The sequence below is a fragment of the Schistocerca americana genome, chromosome 1 (assembly GCF_021461395.2).
Source record: "Schistocerca americana isolate TAMUIC-IGC-003095 chromosome 1, iqSchAmer2.1, whole genome shotgun sequence".
Lineage (NCBI taxonomy): Eukaryota > Metazoa > Arthropoda > Insecta > Orthoptera > Acrididae > Schistocerca > Schistocerca americana.
The window spans coordinates 299,844,196-299,868,115 of NC_060119.1; the positions used below are offsets into that span (position 1 = coordinate 299,844,196).

The window sequence follows — 23,920 nt, forward strand, 5'->3', positions numbered from 1 at the left end:
AGCCTTTGAGAGAAAATCAGAAAAGCGCACCTTGATAGTGCTGCCAACATTTGTCAAATACATTGGGGTAAGAAAAGGGTATTTGCTGCTGGCATTGACAATAATAAACCAACATGTTTGGAAAAAGGAGCCAGCAAAGTCTATAGGGAGGCATAGCCATGGAGTTTCAGATTCTGGCCAGAAGAAAAATTCCTGGCATGGTGCAGCCAGGTTGTCCATGCAAGCATGACATTGCCCTGTCATATGTGTCTGTATATGCAAACAAAGCCACATACTGCTGTAACTGCAACCAGGACGGTCGCGTGGTAGCAATGACGGAAAGCGCGGTGGGACCTGCGGAGAGGCCCACGAACAACAACACAACGGGAGAGGACGGGCACGACCAACGAAGGACAGAACGAATGCAACTAGATCGAACAACGGAGTCACAAGGAAACAAAAACGTCCACTCGTACACAGAACAAGGAAGTAAGCCGTCTAGTGCGAAGTGAGGTGTAAACAAATGTATGCGAGATTAGACTGGCTGGCTGAGCGCGAGGCAGAAGCTTAAGTACGCTACCGGGGGCGCCGCTATTGGCCGCTGGGACCACGTGGTCCACTGTGGTGCCCTCACACTAAAAGCGGGCCAGGAGGAACGCGCCGTCACAGCTTACGGCGTGATGGTGCAGATACCTCTATGGATCTTCAACGTCCATGGTGTCTGGCACGGATTCAAATTCCGCGGCTCATGGTACCAGACATACAATGTTGGTGCACAAGCTGCTTAGTGCAAACTATTCTCCAATCACCTCTGTGTAGAAGACTTAAGACCTGCTGCTACAATGAAATAGGGATTAATACACTTGTCTGTTTGTTAGGTGTGTGAAGCAGTATCACATCATTCAAAAGATGTTGGGGCGCAAGAAGCGTGTTTGCACTAAGGGACTGGGAATTCGTTTCTGAGAGTGTGGCCAACCTTTGGGAATGTAACTTTTTGCAAGCATAGTGATTGGTCAGGCTCCGTGCCTTGTGAGATCTGCTGTGAATCAATAGGAAAAGAATACAGTGCTTGCAAATCAGAAGAATCAATATGTAAACAAGAATCTTCCGATGCATTGAATGCTGCATCTGTGCCCACAGGTAAACGAGACAATGTCTTTGCATGTTGTGCTGTCAGGCGATACAGAATTTCATACTGGTAATTTGACAATAATAGAGAGCAATGTAGAAGCTTTAGTGCTGTGCAATCTGGAACTTGTTTCAACAGATGAAACATTGCTGTCAAAGGCTTATATTCTGTGACCAGGAAAAATTTCTGCCATACTGGTAATCATGAAATTTAGTGACACTGTTCCTTCCTTCTCCAGCTGATTATAATTAACCCGATTGATGTTCAAATTTTTGTAAGAAAATGTGATGAGGCATTCTGTTTTGCTAGTTTTGTGGGATAAAACTGTCCCAAAGACAAGGAAAGAGGCATCAACTACAGGCACAAGTGGTTTGATTGTAGTGCATAAGGCAAGGTTGACAAACCAATGCATTTTTTCAGTCTGTGAAAAGCTTAGTCACAGTCTTTTGTCTAATGGAACAGAACAGTTTTACATCTGAGGCAGTTCAGAGGTCTGGCAATTTCCATGCATTAGGAATGAACTTTATGGTGTGAGTCAATTTTCAGAGAACAGCCTGCAGTTCATGTAATTTCTTAGGAGACGGCAGTTTCTAAATTGCTTACAAATGTTTTGATGGAGGATGAGTGCTGTTGGCATCAGTGGTATGTCCTAAGTATTCAGTTATCATGTTGAAAAAACAGGACATTCTTGCTAATTATATTTGAAGTGAGCCTCAGTTAAAACTTGAAAATACAGTCCAAATTTTTAAGTTGTTCCAGTGTTTGTTCGGATATGATCATGTCATCAAGATAATTAAAGCAAGAAGGCACCTTGGATGTTACTTGTTCGAGAAAGTTTTGAAACAATGCAGGCGCAGAAGCTCTTCTGAAATGTAGGAGTTGATATTCAAACAAGCTGATGTAAGTACTCGCAACAAAAAATTTTCTTTGTCTCTTTCTCCAATGGTAATTGAGGATAGGGTTCGGCAAGTTCAATTTTTCAGAAGTACTGTCTGCTCGCTAGGCAATTCAAAATTTACTCTATACATGGGAGCAGGTGGGAACCAGTGGCTGTCTGTGAATTTACTGTGTATTTGAAATCCGCACAAAGACAAAACTTCCCATTTGGCTCGTGAATTATGACTAACGGTGATAACCACTGACTTGCTGAAATAGGGGCTATGGCTGGAGCATGGGTTGTTTGTCTCACGTGAAGTGACAATGGAGAGACAGAAATATTGCTTGGCTAAATCTTGAACTTCTCATGGGTCAGTAACTTTAAGCACTTCACTGAGGCTAGGGTTACGATGCTTTAGAATTTCGACTCTCAATTTCTGATCTGATAGACAATGAATAATAGCATCACAAAGCATTTCATCCTGATAATTTACTCCATAGACACAATTGAATTTACAGTCTGTAGTCATGCCCTGCAGTTCCACTATTCATTCTTTGTAGAACTGACATTGTGTGCAGAAAAATGTATACTACACAGTAGCAATGTGTATTTGACCTTTAAAAAATTCATCTAATGTTGCATTTATGACCTTCTAGCGGCAAGCTTGGGGCTCGCTGTGAGGAAATAATTTCACTAGGAGGTGGTAGGTGTACACTCCTACAAATGAAAATAAAAATGCACATTGTGATTCACCTGTGATTTTGTAGGTGTTAAGATGTTGATGCAGTTGTGTTATGTATTCTTTCTATATTTCCTTCGCATCGCCGAACTGTCAGACTGTTGAAATGGTGGAGGCAGTAGCTGAATTTCTTCCTTAGCTTCTAATGCCTTATGCTGCTGGGCTGCTTGGGCTTGTACAAGAAAAGAAACTGCTGACAGCAGTTCTGTTATTTCTTTACTCTGAAACTGCACAAGAGATGTTAGATGCTGCTCAGCATTTAGATGTTTCTCTCCCTGCCTTGACATGATTCATTAAACATCTCAACTTAAATATTTTAGCTTAATATATGCACACACACAATAAAAAGAATTCAATATAAAGGAAAGATTGTCGTGCTCCAGGGTGCAAAGCTCTTGTTCCAATTTCCTTTTACTCATTGCCAGTCTGTTATGTCTTCTTTGCACACTGTGCCCGTATGAAAGTCTGTGAATGTTATTCAACTGGTAAACACACAAAATGGGCTCTGTGCATCAATGTTCACACTTAAGTACACCTGCTGCTGGAGCTCCAGAAGGGATACTTGCATCTCATTGGTTGCAGGATAATCGTTCATGGCAGCATCCTCATGCTGTGGTGGTGGCTGTAGGAAATGCGGTGGCATAACTGGCAGTGCACGTATTTGAAAGTGTGGCCGACCAGATAGTGGCCAATACCACTGAAATGAGGTGCATTCTGTCTGATATTCATCGCTCTCCCAATTTCTGCAATATCCTTGTTAGACCCTGTTTTCCTTCTGCACTCATTTTCTTACATGTGGCTCCTACTCCTGTGACTGTCCCCACTGTAAGACTTGCCCTGTGCACACTCCTACCACCCACAACACCAGCCCTGTAATTGGCATAACATATGTTGTCAACAGGCAGAGCCACCTATGAATGACACGTCATATTCCAGCTGTTATGTAAATACTGTTCACCCTTTTACATCAGCATCACTGCTACCAAGTTATCAGTTAGGATGAATGGACATAGGCAGCAGGTGTATATTGGCAACACACAATATCCTGTGCAGAGCTTGCTTTACGAAATGACAGTCATGACCTTGATGCCTGTTTCATCACACATGCCACCTTCCCCCAGACACTAGTTTCTTGGAACTCCACAGGTGTTACATGTCCTTAGTTGTCACTGCCCACATGGCCTTAATTTATGTTAATTTGTTCAGTCTCAGTCTTCACAGTAACTATTCCATTCTTCACTCTCTTTTGGTTTTCTTTCATTTTCTGACCTGTCTATTACCCTCTCCCCCCTCCATCTCTATGACATACTATGCACTTAGCTCTTCACTCTTGTTAACTTGTGGATTATGTTTTGCAGTAATATCTATCTTGCATATTTGTCTTCCAACTTTAATAAGCTTTCTGTTTTCCAAATCTTATTTGGAGCAGTCCCCAGCAATCAGTCTTTCCTTCTCATCCCATTCAGTGAGTCTCTCCTGACATGGTGTTCTGCGTGACTTCTCTGAACTCTCCACATTTCCTTGACCTTTTCCTTCCCCTTCATCCCTTCTGCCAGGAGAAGGAGCCACAGGTTCTGAAAGGTTGCAAATTTAAATACCTTTGAATGTGTGTTCTCCTGCCACTGCTTGATCAGTATATATTTTTTATCTATCCAGCTACATTATATTTTCAAAAATTAATTATTTTTGTTGATATGTTTCACTGTATGTTGCAATGCAAGACATGAAGTCTGGGTCCCTAGCAGTTGATCTTTTCATGTCTCTGCAATGTTCAACTCTGCAATCTGTTTGTTCATCATTGAGTGAGAGGCGGCCAAAGTGATGAATTTCTCAGTTAGAGTGTTATGAATTGTTGTTTTAGGAATTCTAGTGAGCTCATCAGTTAACCTTGTAGGTACACAGTAATCACCTCAAAGCGTTTCAACCACTTCTTGAATAGTTGACTCATATTGTTGATGATGCTACTGGACATGGATCATTTTCACTGCTTTCTCTATCACAAAATTGTGAAAACTACTTAAAAACATTTTTACAACTCATTGCTTCACTACCATAAACAGTCTGTATTGTTTCAAAAGTGTCTGTGCCACTTTTACCCAACTGAAAACAAAACTTGATATTCATATATTGCTCCTTCGCTCCTTTCACAACCAAAGTTCAAAACTTACTGTTATTTTGAGCAGTCTGTGATGCCAGCACTGTTAAATTTAAAATGGAAGGTACTTAAAATACTGTGTTAGTCAATTCATTCATCCATTCACAGATGGCATTAATTACCCAACTATAAAAGTCAGTCACGTTTCCTGTGGGAAAGACTGTATATGCATTTCCTGAACAATTGCTTGTTTTTGTATGAAATTGTATTCAGTGTATTTATGGCTTCATCTCAGTACTGTCCTTTGACTAAATATCACGTCAAAAGCCTTTTTATATGAGTTGTTATTTTATATTTACTTTTCATTTTTCTCGTATTCTTGGACAATGTTGATCTTTTCTTGAAGTTTTAGTAAATTCAGTAAAAGATTATCATGCACTTGACAATGTGGAATGTGAATTTTAAATATCCGGAGGTGATATTACACAGAGAGCTGTTTTGGATTTACTTATGGCTGTATCTGCTGATACAAAATATATGCCTCAAGCTGTCTGCAGTGTATGAACAGATGGTGCAGACACAGTAATGTTTTTGAGTGGTGTTAGTAATTACAAATAGTGATTTTGTCAGGGAAATCAGTTCTCCATGTGATTCTCTTTATTCACACAAATATTGGTAAAATCCCTCCATGAACGATGGATCTTACTAAGGTGGGATGGCTTGTGGCTAACAATACAGCTAGCTGTGCCGTAGATTCAACCACATCAGAGGAGTATCTGTGGAGATGCAGGACTAATCCATGGTTCCTGAAGAGGGGCAGCCATGTTTGCAGTAGTTGCAGGGACAACAGTCTGGGTGATTGACAGGTCTGGTCTTGTAACATTAGTCATTGTGCCCATGCTGCACTGGTACTGCAGATGGCTGGAAGCGAGGGGAAACTGCAGCTCTGCTATGTGGCTTTAGGATGATGAAATTCTGTATGTTAAAATAATCTGAAGATAAAATGGTTCATCATTCAGATCTTTGAGTATGCACTACTCAGGAGGATGTCTTTGTCAGGAAAGACAAAATGTGTTCTACAGATTGGAGCATGGAATGTTAATCAGATAGGTAGGCTAGAAAATTTAAAAAGAGAAATGGATGGGTTAAAGTTATATAATAATGATAATAATAATAATAATAATAATAAGCCGTCATGGTCGGGGACGATGTTTGAACCCTATGCCCGCCCACAATGGTAACAACCCTGCTAGCCAACTGGAAAATGATTTAAATCCAAATAGAGGTGTTTTGCAAGATATGCTTCCTGCAACCACCCTAGAAGGAAAACAAAGACAGAGGATGAGATGGTCAGATGAAGTTAATCGACACCTCATGTTCTGTTATTACCAAGCAACAAAGCTAGGAACCAACACAACTGGATACAGATCACAAGTATACACAACATTTATTATCAGATACCCAGAATTAAAATTTTTAACAGAACAACGACTAGCTGATCAGATCTGTGTAATAATCAAAAATAACAGAATACCCCAGTCAGAATTAGAAAACATCAAACAACAAGTACAACAAATACTGGAACAAAATAATGTGCAATCAGAAGAAGAAGAAAATACAGTAATGGACTCAAACATCCCAGAGCAAACAAACAAAGAACAACACGCATCAATTAAACAATCAGAGGAAAACTAAATCTTAAGACAGGCACCAGAACAAGCACAAATAGAACTCGAACTAACATACATGTTAGATATAGAAGAAAAATTTCAGCTGACATATATAGAATACAAAGACACAAATACAGACATTAGACCATTCTTGCATAGACTGCCAAATAACCCACAAGTCAAAACAACAATAAAAACTATCAACACAATCATACACAACAAAATAAATGAAAACACAACTATGGAAGAGTTACCACTACTGGTTTATATAGGAGCACTCACTACACTAAATATACACACTAGGCAGAGATCAGAACCAAACAACACACAGAAGAAACCCACAAAACCAGCATGGCAACACAGGCTACACATCAGAATAGAAAAACTGAGAAAAGACATCGGACAACTAACACAATTTATAAGAAATGAAATGTCAGGAAAAAAACGAAAAAGGTTAGGTAAAATCTCACAACAAGAAGCGATAGAGCAATTAGATGAAAAGAAGCAGAAATTACAAGCATTGGCCAAACGACTTAGAAGATGCAAAAAAAGTGAAAATAGAAGGAAACAAAACCAAACATTCAACACAAACCAAAAGAAATTTTACCAGACAATAGATAACACACACGTTAAAATAGACAGTCCACCAAACATAACAGACATGGAACACTTCTGGAGCAACATATGGTCAAACCTGGTACAACGTAACAGGCATGCATGGTGGATACAAGCAGAAACAGATACATACAAGATGATACCACAAATGTCTGAAGTGATAATTTTGCAACATGAAGTCACCAAAGCAATTAATTCTACTCACAATTGGAAAGCCCCTGGAAAAGATAAAATAGCAAATTTCTGGCTAAAGAAGTTCACCTCAACACATTCACATCTAACTAAATTATTTAACAGTTACATTGCAGACCCATACACATTCCCTGATACACTTACACATGGAATAACTTATCTGAAACCTAAAGATCAAGCAGACACAGCAAACCCAGCTAAATATCGCCCCATAACATGCCTACCAACAATATACAAAATATTAACTTCAGTCATTACACAGAAATTAATGACACATACAACACAGAACAAAATTATAAATGAAGAACAAAAAGGCTGTTGCAAAGGAGCACGAGGATGTAAAGAGCAACTGATAATAGATGCAGAGGTGACATATCAAGCTAAAACTAAACAAAGGTCGCTTCACTATGCATACATTGATTACCAAAAAGCTTTTGACAGTGTACCCCACTCATGGTTACTACAAATATTGGAAATATACAAAGTAGATCCTAAATTGATACAGTTCCTAAACATAGTAATGAAAAATTGGAAAACCACACTTAATATCCAAACAAATTCAAATAATATCACATCACAGCCAATACAGATTAAGCATGGAATATACCAAGGAGACTCATTAAGTCCTTCCTGGTTCTGCCTTGCTCTGAACCCACTATCCAACATGCTAAATAGTACAAATTATGGATACAATATTACTGGAACATACCCACACAAAATCATACATTTGCTATACATGGTTGATCTAAAACTACTGGCAGCAACAAATCAACAACTCAACCAATTACTAAAGATAACAGAAGTATTCAGCAATGATATAAATATGGCATTTGGAACAGACAAATGTAAGAAAAATAGCATAGTCAAGGGAAAACACACTAAACAGGAAGATTACATATTGGATAACCACAGCGACTGCATAGAAGCGATGGAAAAAACAGGTGCCTATAAATATCTAGGATACAGACAAAAAATAGGAATAGATAATACAAATATTAAAGAAGAACTAAAAGAAAAATGTAGACAAAGACTAACAAAAATACTGAAAACAGAATTGACAGCAAGAAACAAGACAAAAGCTATAAATACTTATGCTATAACAATATTGACCTACTCATTTGGAGTAGTGAAATGGAGTAACACAGACCTAGAAGCACTCAATACACTTACACGATCACAATGCCACAAATATAGAATACATCACATACATTCAGCAACTGAAAGATTCACATTAAGCAGAAAGGAAGGAGGAAGGGGATTTATCGACATATGGGACAGGTAGACAATTTAAGAAAATTCTTTATAGAATGAGCAGAAACTAGCAAAATACACAAAGCAATCACTCATATAAATACATCGGCTACACCACTGCAATTTCATAACCACTTCTACAGCCCTTTAGATCACATAACATCAACAGATACGAAGAAAGTAAAGTGGAAAAAGAAAACACTACATGGCAAGCTCCCATATCATCTAACACAGCCACACATCGATCAAGACGCATCCAACACATGGCTAAGAAAAGGCAATATATACAGTGAAACAGAAGGATTCATGATTGCAATACAGGATCAAACAATAAACACCAGATATTACAGCAAGCATATTATTAAAGATCCCAATACCACAACAGATAAATGCAGACTTTGCAAGCAACAAATAGAAACAGTAGATCACACCACAAGCGGGTGTACAACACTAGCAAATACAGAATACCCCAGAAGACATGACAATGTAGCAAAAATAATACATCAACAGCTTGCCTTACAACATAAACTTATAAAACAAGACGTTCCCACATACAAGTATGCACCACAAAATGTACTGGAGAATGATGAATACAAATTATACTGGAACAGAACCATTATAACAGATAAAACAACACCACATAACAAACCTGACATCATACTCACCAATAAAAAGAAGAAATTAACACAACTAATCGAAATATCCATACCCAATACAACAAATATACAAAATAAAACAGGAGAAAAAATTGAAAAATACATCCAACTGGCTGAGGAAGTCAAGGACATGTGGCATCAGGATAAAGTTGACATTATACCAATTATACTATCAACTACAGGAGTCATACCACACAATATCCACCAGTACATCAATGCAATACAGCTACATCCAAACTTATATATACAACTACAGAAATCTTTAATTATTGATACATGTTCAGTTACCTGAAAGTTCCTAAATGCAATATAACATATACCGTACAGTTAAAAGGAAGACACGCTTGATCAAGGTCCATGTCACTTTCCATTTTTGACCAGACATAACGTCTGAGAAAAGATAGAAATAATAATAATGGTTTATTTGTCCATAATAACTTTTACAGTCGTGGACATAGTCAGTCAGTACATACATGAACAATAATAATAGTTTAGTAGTAGAAATAAAGTACATACAACATTAAAAATCCTTGATGGAGTAAAAACATTTAGCAATTAACAGCTGCTTTAATTTTATTTTAAATATGTTTCCTTTTAACATTTTTATGGTATTTGGCAGTCTGTTGTAAAAAAATCTTCTTCCAGCAGAAAATGGATTATGATCAGTTGCTTTTTTATTTCTGAATTTTATGTGGTAATCCTCTTTCTTCCTTGTATTATAACTATGCATATCACTATTTATTATACTGTGCTCCATATTTTCTTTTACAAACAGCATAGTCCTTAGAACATATAATGAATACACTGTTAGTATATTATGCTTAATTAAGTTTCTCTACAGGATTGACGTTTACTAATATTCGCTATTATCCTAATTGCTCTATTCTGGGCTTAAAAGCCCTATCCATGTATACCGTTGGTGCCCCGCCCCAAGTCTCAATACCGTATTGTAGGTGGGAGTGTATAATACCAAAATATATTTGTCTTAAGACTGGTGACGCTATTATGCTAGAAAGGTGTTTTAGTAGGTAGGTATTACACGAGATTTTTTTACACATGTAGCTGATGTGCTCCTTCCATGTAAGATGTTCATCAACTATAATACCCAGGAATTTATGTTTATCAATTGTTTCAATTGATAACTCTGGCTCAGTATCCACATGTCTTGATTTGTAATTTAGCATAAACTCCATTAGAATTGTCTTTTCCTCATTTAATGCCAATTTATTTTTAGTCATATATTCTGTGATGAGGCTAGTGTTCTTCATATTATTTTGCACTGCTAGCTGTTTTGTAGGGCCCCAGCTTATTAACGAGGTGTCGTCAGCATAATTCACAAGGTCTGCATTTTTTGGAATTATTATATCATTGATGTACACAATGAACAGAAAAGGCCCAATAATACTTCCCTGAGGGACTCCACAGTTAAGAATTTTATAAGATGATTTTACTGTTTGTATAAGTCCCCCGGTTGTATGATACAACTTAACACATTGTCTCCTGTCAGCAAGGTACAATCTTAACAAATCTAATGCCACTCATCTGACCCCATAAGTTTCTAACTTATGTAGAAGAATGGAGTGATTTACAGTATCAAAAGCCTTAGATAGGTCTAGAAAGGTGCCAATAACTTTGTTTCCATCATCAAGTTTATTCAATACTGCTTGAATAAATGTGGCTATGGCTTTTATTGTAGACTTGCCCTTCCTGAAACTGTGTTGAGAACTTTTTAATATATTGTACTTAGAGGAAAATGATTCCATTTGATCAAGAAATAGCCTTTCCAACAACTTACTAAGTTCTGATGTCAATTAAATAGGCCTATAATTTTGTACATCAGTAGTTTTTCCCTTTTTATGCACTGGTCTTATTTCGGTGACTTTTAACAAGTCAAGAAATGACCCCTGTCTGAAAGAGCTGTTTATTAAATGTTGCATTGGCTTTATTAACTCATTACTGAAGTGATGTGGCAGAAGGGATAAGACTTCTGGCCAGATCAGCACAGGTTTATCACCACAAAATCAGATATGGGTAATGCAAGAGTAGGCCTCATAATGAAAAAGAAAATATGAGTGTGAGTAAACTACTATGAACAACATAGTCATTGTGTTACCATGGCCAAGATATATGAAGCAAAGACCACAAAAGTACAGATTTATATGCCAACTGGCTCCACAGATGATGAAGAGATTGAAAGAATGTGTGATGATGAGATAAACAAAATTATTGGATAGCTAAGGGAGATAAAAATTTGATTGTGATGAGTGACTAGAATTCATTAGTAAGAAAAGGAAAAGAGGAAAATTGTAGAAGAACATGGACTGGAAGAAAGGAATGAAAGAGGAAATTGCTGGAATATCACAATTATATAATATTTTTTTATCACCTTTATCACAAGTGAATGAACAGTTATTTGATTATACTTATACATTGATGAAGTGAATACCTGTTAACCAGAGATAATATTTACATACAGTGACATTTTATGCACTTTGAAATCTATTATGCTATGCTAAATTCGGTTGTTGTTGTTTAAGGTGGAGAGATTCTGATTTATTGTCTATGAGAAACAATCTGTATTGGTATCAGGGGTGTATTGTTAATGTCCTATAATTGAATCATTAAATTACAATAAACATCCACCACCAACTGTAATGATGAAGACTTTGATCATATTGATGAGTACTTATTATTATTAAAAGTACATTAAGCTTTCAGAGATACCCTGCATTGTATTGGTGTGAGGTGGACTCTGGCAGTGACGAACCTGCAGTCACACTGCCAAAATAATCTCACACATCACCACAAAATCGCCCAACTTGACACTGTGGTGCACTTGGCTTGATCGTAGCTGCACCAGCAAATATTTCTGTGAAACTTAAACATAACAAGATCTTTCAGACATAGAAGTAATTCTCCTATTCACCGCAATGGCAACATTAGGCACTTAAACACAATTTTTACAACACACTTAAGAATAGGGACGGGGGATAACAAACCACCAGGTAAATTTTACAAGGAGCATAATTTAATCATCATTGTAATAATTGTAAAAGAATGTTGTATATGTGGAAAATACTTAGGGTCACTGTAAGGTTTAAGATTGACTATATAATGATACGACATGAGTTTTGAAACCCCTTTTTGCACTGTAAAATATTTCCAGGGAAAAATGTGGACTTCATGCATAATTTATTGGTTATCAACTGCAGATTGAAATTGTTAGGAAATTAGAGAGGTGGGACCTGGATAAATTGAAGGAACCAGAGATTGTTGAGAGTTTCAGAAGTAGTATTAGGCAATGTTGGAGTGAACAGAGGAAAGGAAAACAATAGAAGGTAAATGGTTAGCTTTGAGAGATGAAATAGGGAAGGTAGCAGTGGATCACGTTGGTAGAAACACAAGGCCTTCTAGAAAACTCTGGAAAGCACAAAAGGTACTGAATTTCATTGAAGATAGGAGAAAATAAAAAATGCTGCATGTAGCAGGCTAAATAGAACACAAACTTTAAAAAATGAGACAGAAAATGCAAAATGGCAAAGCAAGAAAAGCTAGAAGACAAATACAAAACTGTAGGAGCCTGTATCATGAGGCAAAAGATAGGTTCCACATATACAAAAAATTAAAGAAATCTTTGGAGAAAAGAGAAGCAGCTGTATGGATATCAGGAGCTCAGATAGGAAGGCAGGACCACGCAAGAAAGGGTAAGTTCGAAGGGGGAAGAAATATATATATGGAGTCTGTATAAGGGAAACAAGCTTCAGCAATATGTTATAAAAATTGGAGAGGTAGTAGCTGTAGATTAGATGGTAGATATGAAACTGCGAGAAGAATTTGCATACACTGAGAGACCTAAGTGGAAATGAGCCCCAGGAATAGATAACATACCCTCAGAATTACTGAGATCTTTGGGAGAGCCAACCATGACAAAATTATTCCACTAGCTGTACAACATATATAAGACTGGCAAGAAAGCAGTGCTGACAAGTGCGAATACTTCTGAACCATCACTTTAATAAGTCATGGTTGCTTGAGGAAGGTCAGTTTGGGTCTCAGAAAGTTGCAGGAAAATGCAAGGCAGTACTTGACCCTACGACCTATCCTAGAAGGCAGGTTGAAGAGAGGCAAATCCGCATTTATAATATTTTTTGATTTAGCGAAAGCTTTTGACAGTGCTCACTGGACTACATACTGTGAAATTTTGCAGGTAGTAGGGTAAAATACATTTATATCTTTACCTACATGACTGTGTTGCAACTCACATTCAAGTGCTTAGCAGGACATTTACTGAATCACCTTCAGATCATTTCTCTGCAGTTCCACCCTGAACAGTGCATACGAAAAGGGAATACTTAAATCTTTCATTGCAAGTTCTGATTTCTAATATTTTATTACAGTGATAATTATTCTTTATGTAAGCTGACATCAACAAAATATTTTTACATTCAGAGGAGAAAGTTTATGATTGAAATTCCATGAAGAGTTCTCACTGCAATGGAAGATGCCTTGGTTTTAATGATTGCAACTGCAATTTGCATATCATATTTAAGACACTCTCTTCTCTACTTTGCAATAATACAAAATGGGCTGCCATTCTCTGAACTTTTTAATGTCCTCTGTCAGTTTTCTGTCTGGTAAGGATCCCATACCACACAGTAGTGCTGCAGAAGAGGACATGCAAGCATAGTGAAGGCAGTCTCTTTAGAAGATCTGTTGCATCTTTTAAGTGTTCTACCAATAAAATGCAAGCTTTGGTTTGCCTTCCTCACAACATTTCATTGTGATCATTCCAGTTTTACTTGTTCATTTATGTGATTTATCGTGTAACTCTAATTTAACAGATTCTGTTTATTACTCACCTGGATGACCTCACACTTTTCATTATTTGGAGTCAATTTCTACTTCCCACACCCTACAGGTATCTTGAGTAAATTATTTTGCAGTTAGTTTTGATCTTCTGATGATTTTACTCATGGTAGACATCATCTGTAAACAATCTAAGAGAGCTGCTCAGATTGTTTCCAAAATTAATTGTATAGGTTAGGGTCTATACAGCAGAGTGTCTATAACTCCTTCTTGGGTAACACTTCAGTTTTATTCGATGCGATGACTTTCTATTAATTATTGTCAACTAGAAGAAAGAAAGATTAGGATTAATGTCTTGTTGATAATGAATCTATTAGAGATAAAGCACAAGCCCAGATTATTTGTTAAGGATGTGGAAGGAAATTGGCTGTGCCCTTTGAAAGGAACCATCCTACTGCAAATTGTGACATTTCTGATAGGAAATCACAAATCTAGTTGCACAGCTATATCAATCATAGGCACGAGTTTGATTAAAAGCTGCTGGTGAGAAATGGTGTCTAACAACTTTAGGAAATCTAGAAAAATGAAATCACTTGAAGATCTCTTGTCGATAACACTCATTACTTTATGTAAATGAAGAGATAGCTGTATTTCACAAGAATGATGTTTTCCAGTTCCTTGCTGACTCTGTGTCAATAGATTGTTTTCTTCGATGTAATTCATAATGTTCTGTAATTCATAATGTTCGAATACAAGGAGCAGAAAATTATTTACAACTTGTTCTGAAACCAGACTGTTGTTATATTTGTCAAAAAAACATGAAATCATGGCAATATTTGAGAAGGGAGTGAGACATGGTTGTAGTCTATCCCCAGTGTTATTCAGTCTGTACTTTGAGCAAACAGTAAATGAAACCAAGGAAAAAATCGGGAAGTTAATTAAAGTTAAGGTAGGAGAAATAAAAATATAAACCCTTTCCAACCCAATTTTTCTACTCGGTGCATTCTCCCTAACTCTTACTTATTTTACGCGGATAAGGATGTGATGGATTACAGGTTATTATGCTTCTGTCTAGAAAATATTAATCCAGTTTGAGGTCAGGGGAACATCTTTATTTTCCTTTACACTGGTTTTTAAAACTACATATGATATTTTTGTTTGTGGTTTAATTTTTTCTGTATTTTACTTCTTAAAACATTCTTCAGATTGGATACCGGGCTTCCTATTGCATGTTTCACAACAGAAGATTGTTTCTCTGCTTCCTTCTTTTGCCTTGCGTGTGCTGCAAACCATGCTATCCTTGCTTGATTTTCTTTTTTATTTTGCATTATAAAGTGCACCTTCTCATTTAGTTTCCCTTGGTGTCAGAGAACGATGGTCTTGCTCTCTTCTTTGAATTTGAATTTCATGCCTAGCTGACTAGTCCTCCTGTATTTGTCTTTCCATAATATCGAATGTGAGAAAAAACATGACCATTTTCTGAATCATGCAGAGAGAAAAGTTGTAAACCCTACTTCATAGGATTTCTTTAAATCCTGTAATGCTCTTGCCCATAGCCCATTTCTTTTTGGTACCTTTCATGAAGTTTTTTGCATTTGCTGTGGATATACTCACTAATGTACTTCACCTTGCTCCCTCATGTGTATTGACACACTGAGCTGTAACAGGTGGAACTAAATGCAGCATCCAAAATATCTGAAAAATGTGGAGATGAGTAAAAACATCCTTGAAAAATGGAATTTGTTCTTGCCAGTCTTCTGTAAAATAATCAACTAATTCTGCTCTCAAATTCAAGTCCATGTTCAATATTATACCCAGAAAAACCTTCCATTCTTCTAATGAAACATCCCTCAATGAGTGCCACATAGACCATTTTGTAAATTGAGTGACTTTCTGTATCTTTTCTTCACCATACATATTTTTAGCATTCACAAAGTCTCTAATAAAATTCTCAGTGAATAAGAGTTGGAAATATTGGATTTTGGTCAAACACCATGAGTAATGGTGAAACCTGTTTGTATGACAGAAAAAGAAAACATCATGCAATCACCATCAGCATCCAAGTATACTTTCCAGGTATGTGCTACAGATTGTTTCTTTTCATCACTTTCCACTGCACCAGTAGATTTTGATTCACTATCCCACAGAACACTGCACACATTGGATGTTTCTTCCCAGTCACTTTCAGTACTAAATCCTTTGTCTTTAGCATCTTCAGAAAGCCACCTGGCAATATCATCACCACTGACATATTTTCTACCGGAGATTATCCTACTAGAGATGAGAAAATGTAACACGATTTGAGTCACCAGATCTTCCTACTAAGTGCTGCCAAGCACCTAGCAAAATTCGAGCGTTGTGTCTAGACAGAAAGCACCGTAATGGAAATGTGTCAGACATTGGAGCTATAGTGGAAAATCCCAACAGTGGATTGGAAAGATTAAGGTTTGCAGCTGATATTGTTATTCTGTCAGAGACATCAAAGGTCTTGGAAGAACAGTTGAATAGAATGGATAGTTTCTTGAAAGAGATTATAATGTGAACATCGATAAAAGTAAAACAAGGGTAATGGAATGTAGCTGAATTAAATAATTAAATATATGTTGAGGGAATTTGAGTTGCAATGAGACACTAAATGTAGTAGATGAGTATTGCTGTTTGAGCAGCAAAATAACATGATGGCCGAAGTAGAGAGGATGTAAAATGCAGTTCCTATGACAAGAAAATCATTTCTGAAAAAGGGAAATTTGTAAATATTGAATACAATTTTTGGTGTTATGAAGTATTTTCTGAAGGTAATATGAATGAAGTGTAGCCTTGTATGAAAATGAAATGTGGAGGATAAACAGTTCAAACAAGAAGAGAATAGGAGTTTTCAAATGTGGTGCTATTGAAGGCTGCTGATATTAGATGGGTAGATTGAATAACAGAGGACAAGGTACTGAATTGAATTGGAGAAAATTGAAATTTTGTGGAAAACTTGACTAAAAGAAGGGGTTAATTGACAGGACATGTCCTAGGGCATCAAGGAACTGGCAGTTTGGTAAAGGGGGGAAGTATCGTGACAGGGGTGGGGAGTAAAAATCATAGAGTGAAACCAAGAGATGAATGAATACAGTAAGCAGCTTCAAATTGATGTAGATTGTGAACATTGGAAATGTGTGGTGAATTCCTATGGGACCAAACTGCTGAGGTCATCAGTCCCTAGGCTTACACAGTACTTAATTTAACTTACACTAAGGACAATACACATACTCAAGCCCAAGGGTGGACTCAAACCTCTGACGGGGGGAGCTGTGCGGACCATGACAAGGCACCTCAGACTGCGCAGCTAACCTGTGTCACTATAGATTGTGGTAGTGGAACAGAGATGAAGAGGCTTATATGAGCAAGACTAGCATGGAGAGCTGTGTCAAATCAGTCTTCGGACTGAAAACCACAACAACAACAGTGGTAAAATTTCAGATTGAGAGTTGCTAGAAGCTGCACTAACATGATATTCTGCATTCAGTATGAGATAATATCACTTATCAAGCTTAGTAGCGCTATATTAGCTCAAAAATGCTTGCTTAAAGTCCTGTGGGAATTTAAATCTGTGACAATTGGAAATGACTGTAGCCAGTAGTTCATTCCATGGGCAGTGTTAACAGGCGAAATTAAGAGTGACCACTCGTAAAAAGTATATTGCAGTATATTCCACTAAATTGAGTATTCTCTATTACATTAGGGGTTATATGGTTGATATTGTCTGCTGTAAGATCAGTTAAAATTTTATCCTGTTTGTCCTTAAATTTCAAGGTGATTGTTTGGTCAAATAGCACTAAGTTTTCTCACACAGATGAGTAGTAACATTTAAACAGAGTGTCATTCCATCATACTTTTCTTAATGTTTCCATTTACTTTGTTATTCAGGTTGATCAGGTTGCTGATGTCTGCATGCAGAAAATGTGACCCTGATACGTTGCTGTCAGCAATCTATGATGCAGAACTAGAAGAAGGAGACCAACGTTCTTCAAAGCCTGCACTTCAAAATATGTTGGATGTAGTTCTTGAACTTGGTTTCTCAAACAGTGTTATCATGTCACAGCTTTGGAGGAAATGTAGAAGATCAGGTATGTACTTTTAAAGCAATGGAAAGCAATTACTAGTTTTATGTGTTGCTATGATGAATGAAATACAACTGTTGGTTAAAATTGTAATTAATGTACACTAATGTTGACAGCCTGCTAGTTCAGTTAGATCTTTTAGGTACCTCCACAAAATTATATTCAACTGTTTTTACTTCTCTGTTCAGGTCAAATTACAACGACCTATTGTGAATTGTGGTTTATTAGTCTCTGTAAGATACATAACCTAAATCATTTGATTCAGGTATGGAAGACACACCAAAATCAAGGTAAAATTTCACCATACACATAGAACACCTGATGTTAGTGAACAGAAATTCTTCTACTGAACAGTAGCATTTCTCCCACAGAATCTGCTGTAGTTTTATTTTTAGAATCTCCGACTTCTTATTAAAAATGTTTTTGCTCATTGACTTGGTATATATTGTCGTTCCCAATACTGTGGAGCCCATGCATATGATTTCAGTTTGTTTGTGGGCAGCATAAAATTCATTTTATTTCTTGTGTTGTATGCTTGGTTAAGATGATTGTCTTCAGATGATTTTTGTCTGCTGTGTAGGTGGATTATAACTTCATCATTGTGTATGGAGACAACAGTTAGGATTTGCAATTTGCAGAATAATACACGACAAGATTCTGTTTGCTGTGCAGTACACATTTTCTCATAATTTTCATCTACAGTTTTTGTGTTCAAGAACTATTTGAACATACCCAGAAAATGATACCATATCTAATGACAGATTCAAAATAACTATGATATGCTATTTTTGATGCACTCATGTCAGTAGGATTTGCTAGTATTTGCCCTGCAAATGCAAAACTGCTTACTTTGCTTAATAGGAAGTCTATACACACACTCCAGCTTAACTTTTTGTCCATATTTAGTCCTAGGAATTTTATCGTATCAAATGCTTCCATAATTTGATTGTTACATTGTATTTTGAGTTTCACACATTTTGAATGTTTGGTTTTGAAATGTACCATGTGGATATTTGCAATGCTGAGTTTCAATCCATTTAACTGGAACCATTTATGTAGGGTATCCAGTTTGCTCACAATGGAACTTGGAATTTTTCTGATCATCATCTTCAATTAAAACAGAAGTATCATCTGCAGACAGAATTTATGGGGAATTTGTATTTACGGGTAAATCATTTACATAGAATAGGGACAGTATTGGCCCCAAAATGGATCCTTGAGGCACAAATTGATACTGTATTCCATTTTGTGCAAGTATGATGTACGCCATTTCAGAGCACTACCCTTAATGCTGAATGTATCTAATTTGTAGGTAAGTAAGGCATGATTCAGGGAATCAAATGCTTTTGTAAGATCACAGAAGATGCTTATGATCTTACTCCTTTGATCTAATTCTTTGCATATCTTTTCGATAAAGTTATTTTCTGCATCCAGAGTGTTTCTTCCTCGTTGGAATCCAAACTTTTTACTTATAATAATAGGGTCATTCCATGTCAATTCAACCGATTTGAGAAAATGTTCCAGCTGATAGTCTGAGATTTGGCTGAAATTTAGCACACCAATGCTACCAAGTGTGGAACACTCATGTACAAAATTTTAAGTTCCTCTGACAATTAGTTCCAGAATTATGGCTTGTGAAAGAAGGTTGCGTTACCCAGTAATTGCAACCCACATCTGGAAATATATCTTCAGACCCAACTTCAGGTCTTAATAACTTTGGAACTATTCCGCACAGTCCAGTTGATTTTTACAACCCAGTAACATCCACTTAGAGAACACACTCTATGAATCAAAACACCAACAACATATTTCTGAGGGAAAATAAAAAATTCCAAAATGTGATTCAAAAAATGTATTACGTTAAAAGGTACGTATTGTAGGTGCCCTCTATACCAAATATAATTCACTCAAAAAGGGTATAAATTTTTTTTGTGGTAAGCTTAATGTGGCCTAAACACACGCATAACTCATCTTGCCCATATCAGTCACACAAACAGAGTTGCATGCACACAAAAATACAAAAATTTGAAAAATTATCCGAAAAACATGGATTTTCTAAGTGTGGTAGCACAAAAGGGACAAGTGATATCCAAGCCAAATTTCAGACACTGCATAAGTAGACTATAATATAATATGTGGCAAAATTTCAACTTATTATTGCAAGACATTTGTGTACAATAAAAGTTGACAGCGATGTATTAGGTCACGTTTCTTTTAACACGATTTAGCAAGAAATAGTGATGATGCAGACAGCTTGTTTCAGATAAAGTTGCAGCAATTGTTGGGAACCATTAGGTAACAGAAAGTTAAACAATGGTAGATTTCACGGACAGAATGAGTCATTGGTAGACAGGAACAACAAAGGAAAGAAGCAACAATTACAGGTTACTCATGTTATTAAGATTCTAGTTCAGACTGGTCAGTACTGTTGTGGAAAGTCAGTATGGAGGCAGAAGAGTGTACTAGTGGTGCTTTTGTTCCAAGTTGCAGTATTGGTAGAGCACAAACATCTTAATGTCATAAAACAACACATGGAACAAAATGTGGGATTCGCTTTGTACTGTATGATCTGGATGAATCGGACCAAGATTTGTTGGTATGGAGATTCGGGATATACACTGTGGGCACAACAAGTACAGTTCCAGGATACTTTAGTGTTTGTTATCATCATGTGAAAGTGTTTCTGGATAAGTATTCTTTCCTACAAAGAAGTTGTTTTGATCCATTTCAGATTCATAAGAAGACAGTGAAGTGTAGCCTCAGAGACATTGATATAAAATCAGTATTGAAATCACTTTCAGTGCATGGGACTTAACATGAAACCAGGACAAAAGTTGTGTTCCAGGTGTGTTACACTGCTAAAAAATGAAGAATATTCCGATAATTTACATGACAGTGACGAAGAGTATCAGCCCCCTACAACCACAGTGGATGACCAGTTAAATACTTCAGTGACTGCTCTTGGTTTGTCTCCCATGAAGACACACAAAGCTGGGAAAAAGAGACAGGCCCAGCCATGGAAGAAGAAATCTACAAGAAACTCAAATGGAATTAAAATTTAAAATATCTGACACACTAATGGTGGAAGAGTAAGAACTATATGCTCCAAAGGAACAGGAAATCCTGCCAGAAACACTCTGATTTGGACAAAATTGTGCATGATTTGAAAGAAAAATGTGCCATATCCACATGTCAGAAAAAAGTAGCTATTCTTACCCTCGCACCTTCCAACTGGTCTATTGACTACACTGCAAAGGAATTTAATGTTTCTACATATATGGTAAAGCAAACTAGGAAAATAAAAGCAACCCAAGGAGTGCTTCCACTACTTCAGCAGGCTCAGGGTAAGCAATTGAGTTCAGAAATAAAGGTGCTAGTGTCGGAGTTTTATGAAAATAACGACTACAGCCAAATAATGCCTGGAAAAAAAGACTATATAATGGTGAAAATGGGAAATGTATGTGTACAGATGCAAAAAAGACTGTTGCTATGCAACATATCAGAACTATATGTAGAATTCAAGGAAAAGTATCCCAATGCCAAAATAGGTTTATCATCTTTTTTCAGTCTTCTGCCAAAATGGGTTGTGCCTGTAAGTGCAAGGGACACACACACAATGTTTGTGTATGTGAGACCCATCAAAATGCTAAGCTGATGTTTGCTGTTATAAAGGATTCTGGTCTGGATTACAAAGGTGCAATGAAGCTGCTAGTGAGTGACGTCAGTTCCTACCAGTACATGATACACAGGTGTGGAAAGTGTCCTGGTAAGGCAAATCTTGCAGAACACATGAATAACAAACTGTATGGTGAACTGCTTATGGATGAGGATGAACTTGTTTCTTATAAACAATGGACACACATGGATTGCACAAGTCTTGAAACAAAGCAAAGTACAGTGGAAGATTTTGTTGAAATGTGTTGTCAAAAAATGAACAAACTGACCACACACAGCTTCCCTGCAACAGCACAATCAGCTTATCTCCAGTTTTGTAAGGATAATTTGAAACAAGATGAAATTATAGTAATACTAGACTTTTCTGGAAATTATGCATTTATAGTTCAAGATGCCATCCAAGGACAACAGTTGGGACAACAGTCAAGCAACTCTCCAGCCATTTGCAATTTACTATAGAGGTGAATCAGGTGATGTGTCTGTCATGAACCTGTGCGTTTTTAGTGACTGTTTAATTCATGATGCCATTGCAGTTCATGCCCACATTCACACTGTCATGGCATATGTGAAAAACAAACTGCCTCACATACATTTTGCAAAATACTTCAGTGATGGGGCAGCTAGTCAGTACAAAAACTGTAAAAATCTCAAAAATGTATGCATGCATTACCATGATTTTCAGATTCATGCAGAATGGAATTTTTTCGCAACAAGTCATGGTAAAAATGTATGCTACCATTAAGCGCATGGCATCACGAGCTAGTCTGCAGCACCATACAGAAGGTCACATTCTAACACCTTTTCAGTTATTTACCTGGGAACAGGAAAATATCTCTGGCATACAATCATTCTATGTTTTGAAAGATGAGGTGAAATCAGTCAAAGAGTTGCTAAAAAGCAGACTAGAACACGTTAAAACTGTTGCAGGCACAAGGAGTCATCATCACTTCTCTCCAGCAGACTCTGACAATGTGCAGATGAGTAGACTGTCCGGTTATAACTAAAGGTTCATGCACAACATGTGTCTTCACAGTGTGTCTGACTCAGGATTCAGTAGCAAAAGCAGCAACATTCAACCAGGTTGTATGTTATTGCTGTTTATGATGACAAATGGTACTTAGGATGAAGGTGATGTATTTGTGAACTTCATGGCACCAGCAGGACCATCAAGATCATTTCATTGACCACATTTGGCAGACAGGTGTTGGATTGCTTTTGAACATATTCTTTTGACAGTTCCAGTTCCTACCACAGTGTCAGGAGGACAGTACACATTTGGCAGACAGGTGTTGGATTCCTTTTGAACATATTCTTATGACAGTTCCAGTTCCTACCACAGTGTCAGGAAGACAGGGGCAACAAAAATTAGATTTTTAATATTTTGCATAATTATTGACAAAGTTTGAAAACTTAAAATTCAGTCATAACCTGTTCATCAGGACATATAATACTGTGTTAAAAGTTTAATGTAAATGGATAGATAAAAAAATCTACTCACCAAGTGGTGGCAGGAGGACATACACACAAAAGGTTTAACTTTCACAAGCTTCTGGTGGAGCCAGTGGCTCCTCCTCCTGGCAGAACAGTGGAAGGCATGCCAATACAACTCACACAGCATGTGTTCTCCCCTCTAAGGACTAAAAATATGTCAATTTCTTTCTTCAATATTTCTTCCAGTTCAGATTTTTCAGGTCTGATTTCCCTACCATTTCAGGAGGCAACTTACAGTCTTTACAAAATTTTATTTTTCGTATAATTGGCATGTATGTTTAGTCGTTTTCATCAGTTTACATCTATTTGTACTTATGAAGAATCTGAGTAATTTGAATTCTAATTACTGGCTGCCTATTCATAGCTAAGATTATCAGATATATAGTTAATTCTATGCTCTGCAGATCATTTTTGCATTATATATGCATGACACTTTGACAGAGCACTTTGAGTTTGACAGAGCACTGAAAGACCTGAGTCAAAACAAGGCCCCGGGAGTAGACAACATTCCATTAGAACTACTGATGGCCTTGGGAGAACCAGTCATGACAAAACTCTACCATCTGGTGAGCAAGATGTATGAGACAGGCGAAATACCCACAGACTTCAAGAAGAATATAATAATTCCAATCCCAAAGA

At 37.0% G+C, this 23,920-nt stretch overlaps 1 protein-coding gene across 4 annotated transcripts in view; it reads left to right on the top strand.

Annotated features, from left to right (window-relative positions):
• Positions 1-23,920, top strand: part of LOC124595321 (ankyrin repeat and SOCS box protein 3-like) — a 299,266-nt gene that overhangs the window by 209,727 nt on the left and 65,619 nt on the right. For all 4 annotated transcript variants that reach the window (XM_047134051.1, XM_047134042.1, XM_047134025.1 and 1 more), the window contains exon 11: positions 17,922-18,121. In XM_047134051.1, the coding sequence (XP_046990007.1) occupies positions 17,922-18,121 (200 nt within the window). The remainder of the gene's footprint in view (positions 1-17,921; positions 18,122-23,920) is intronic.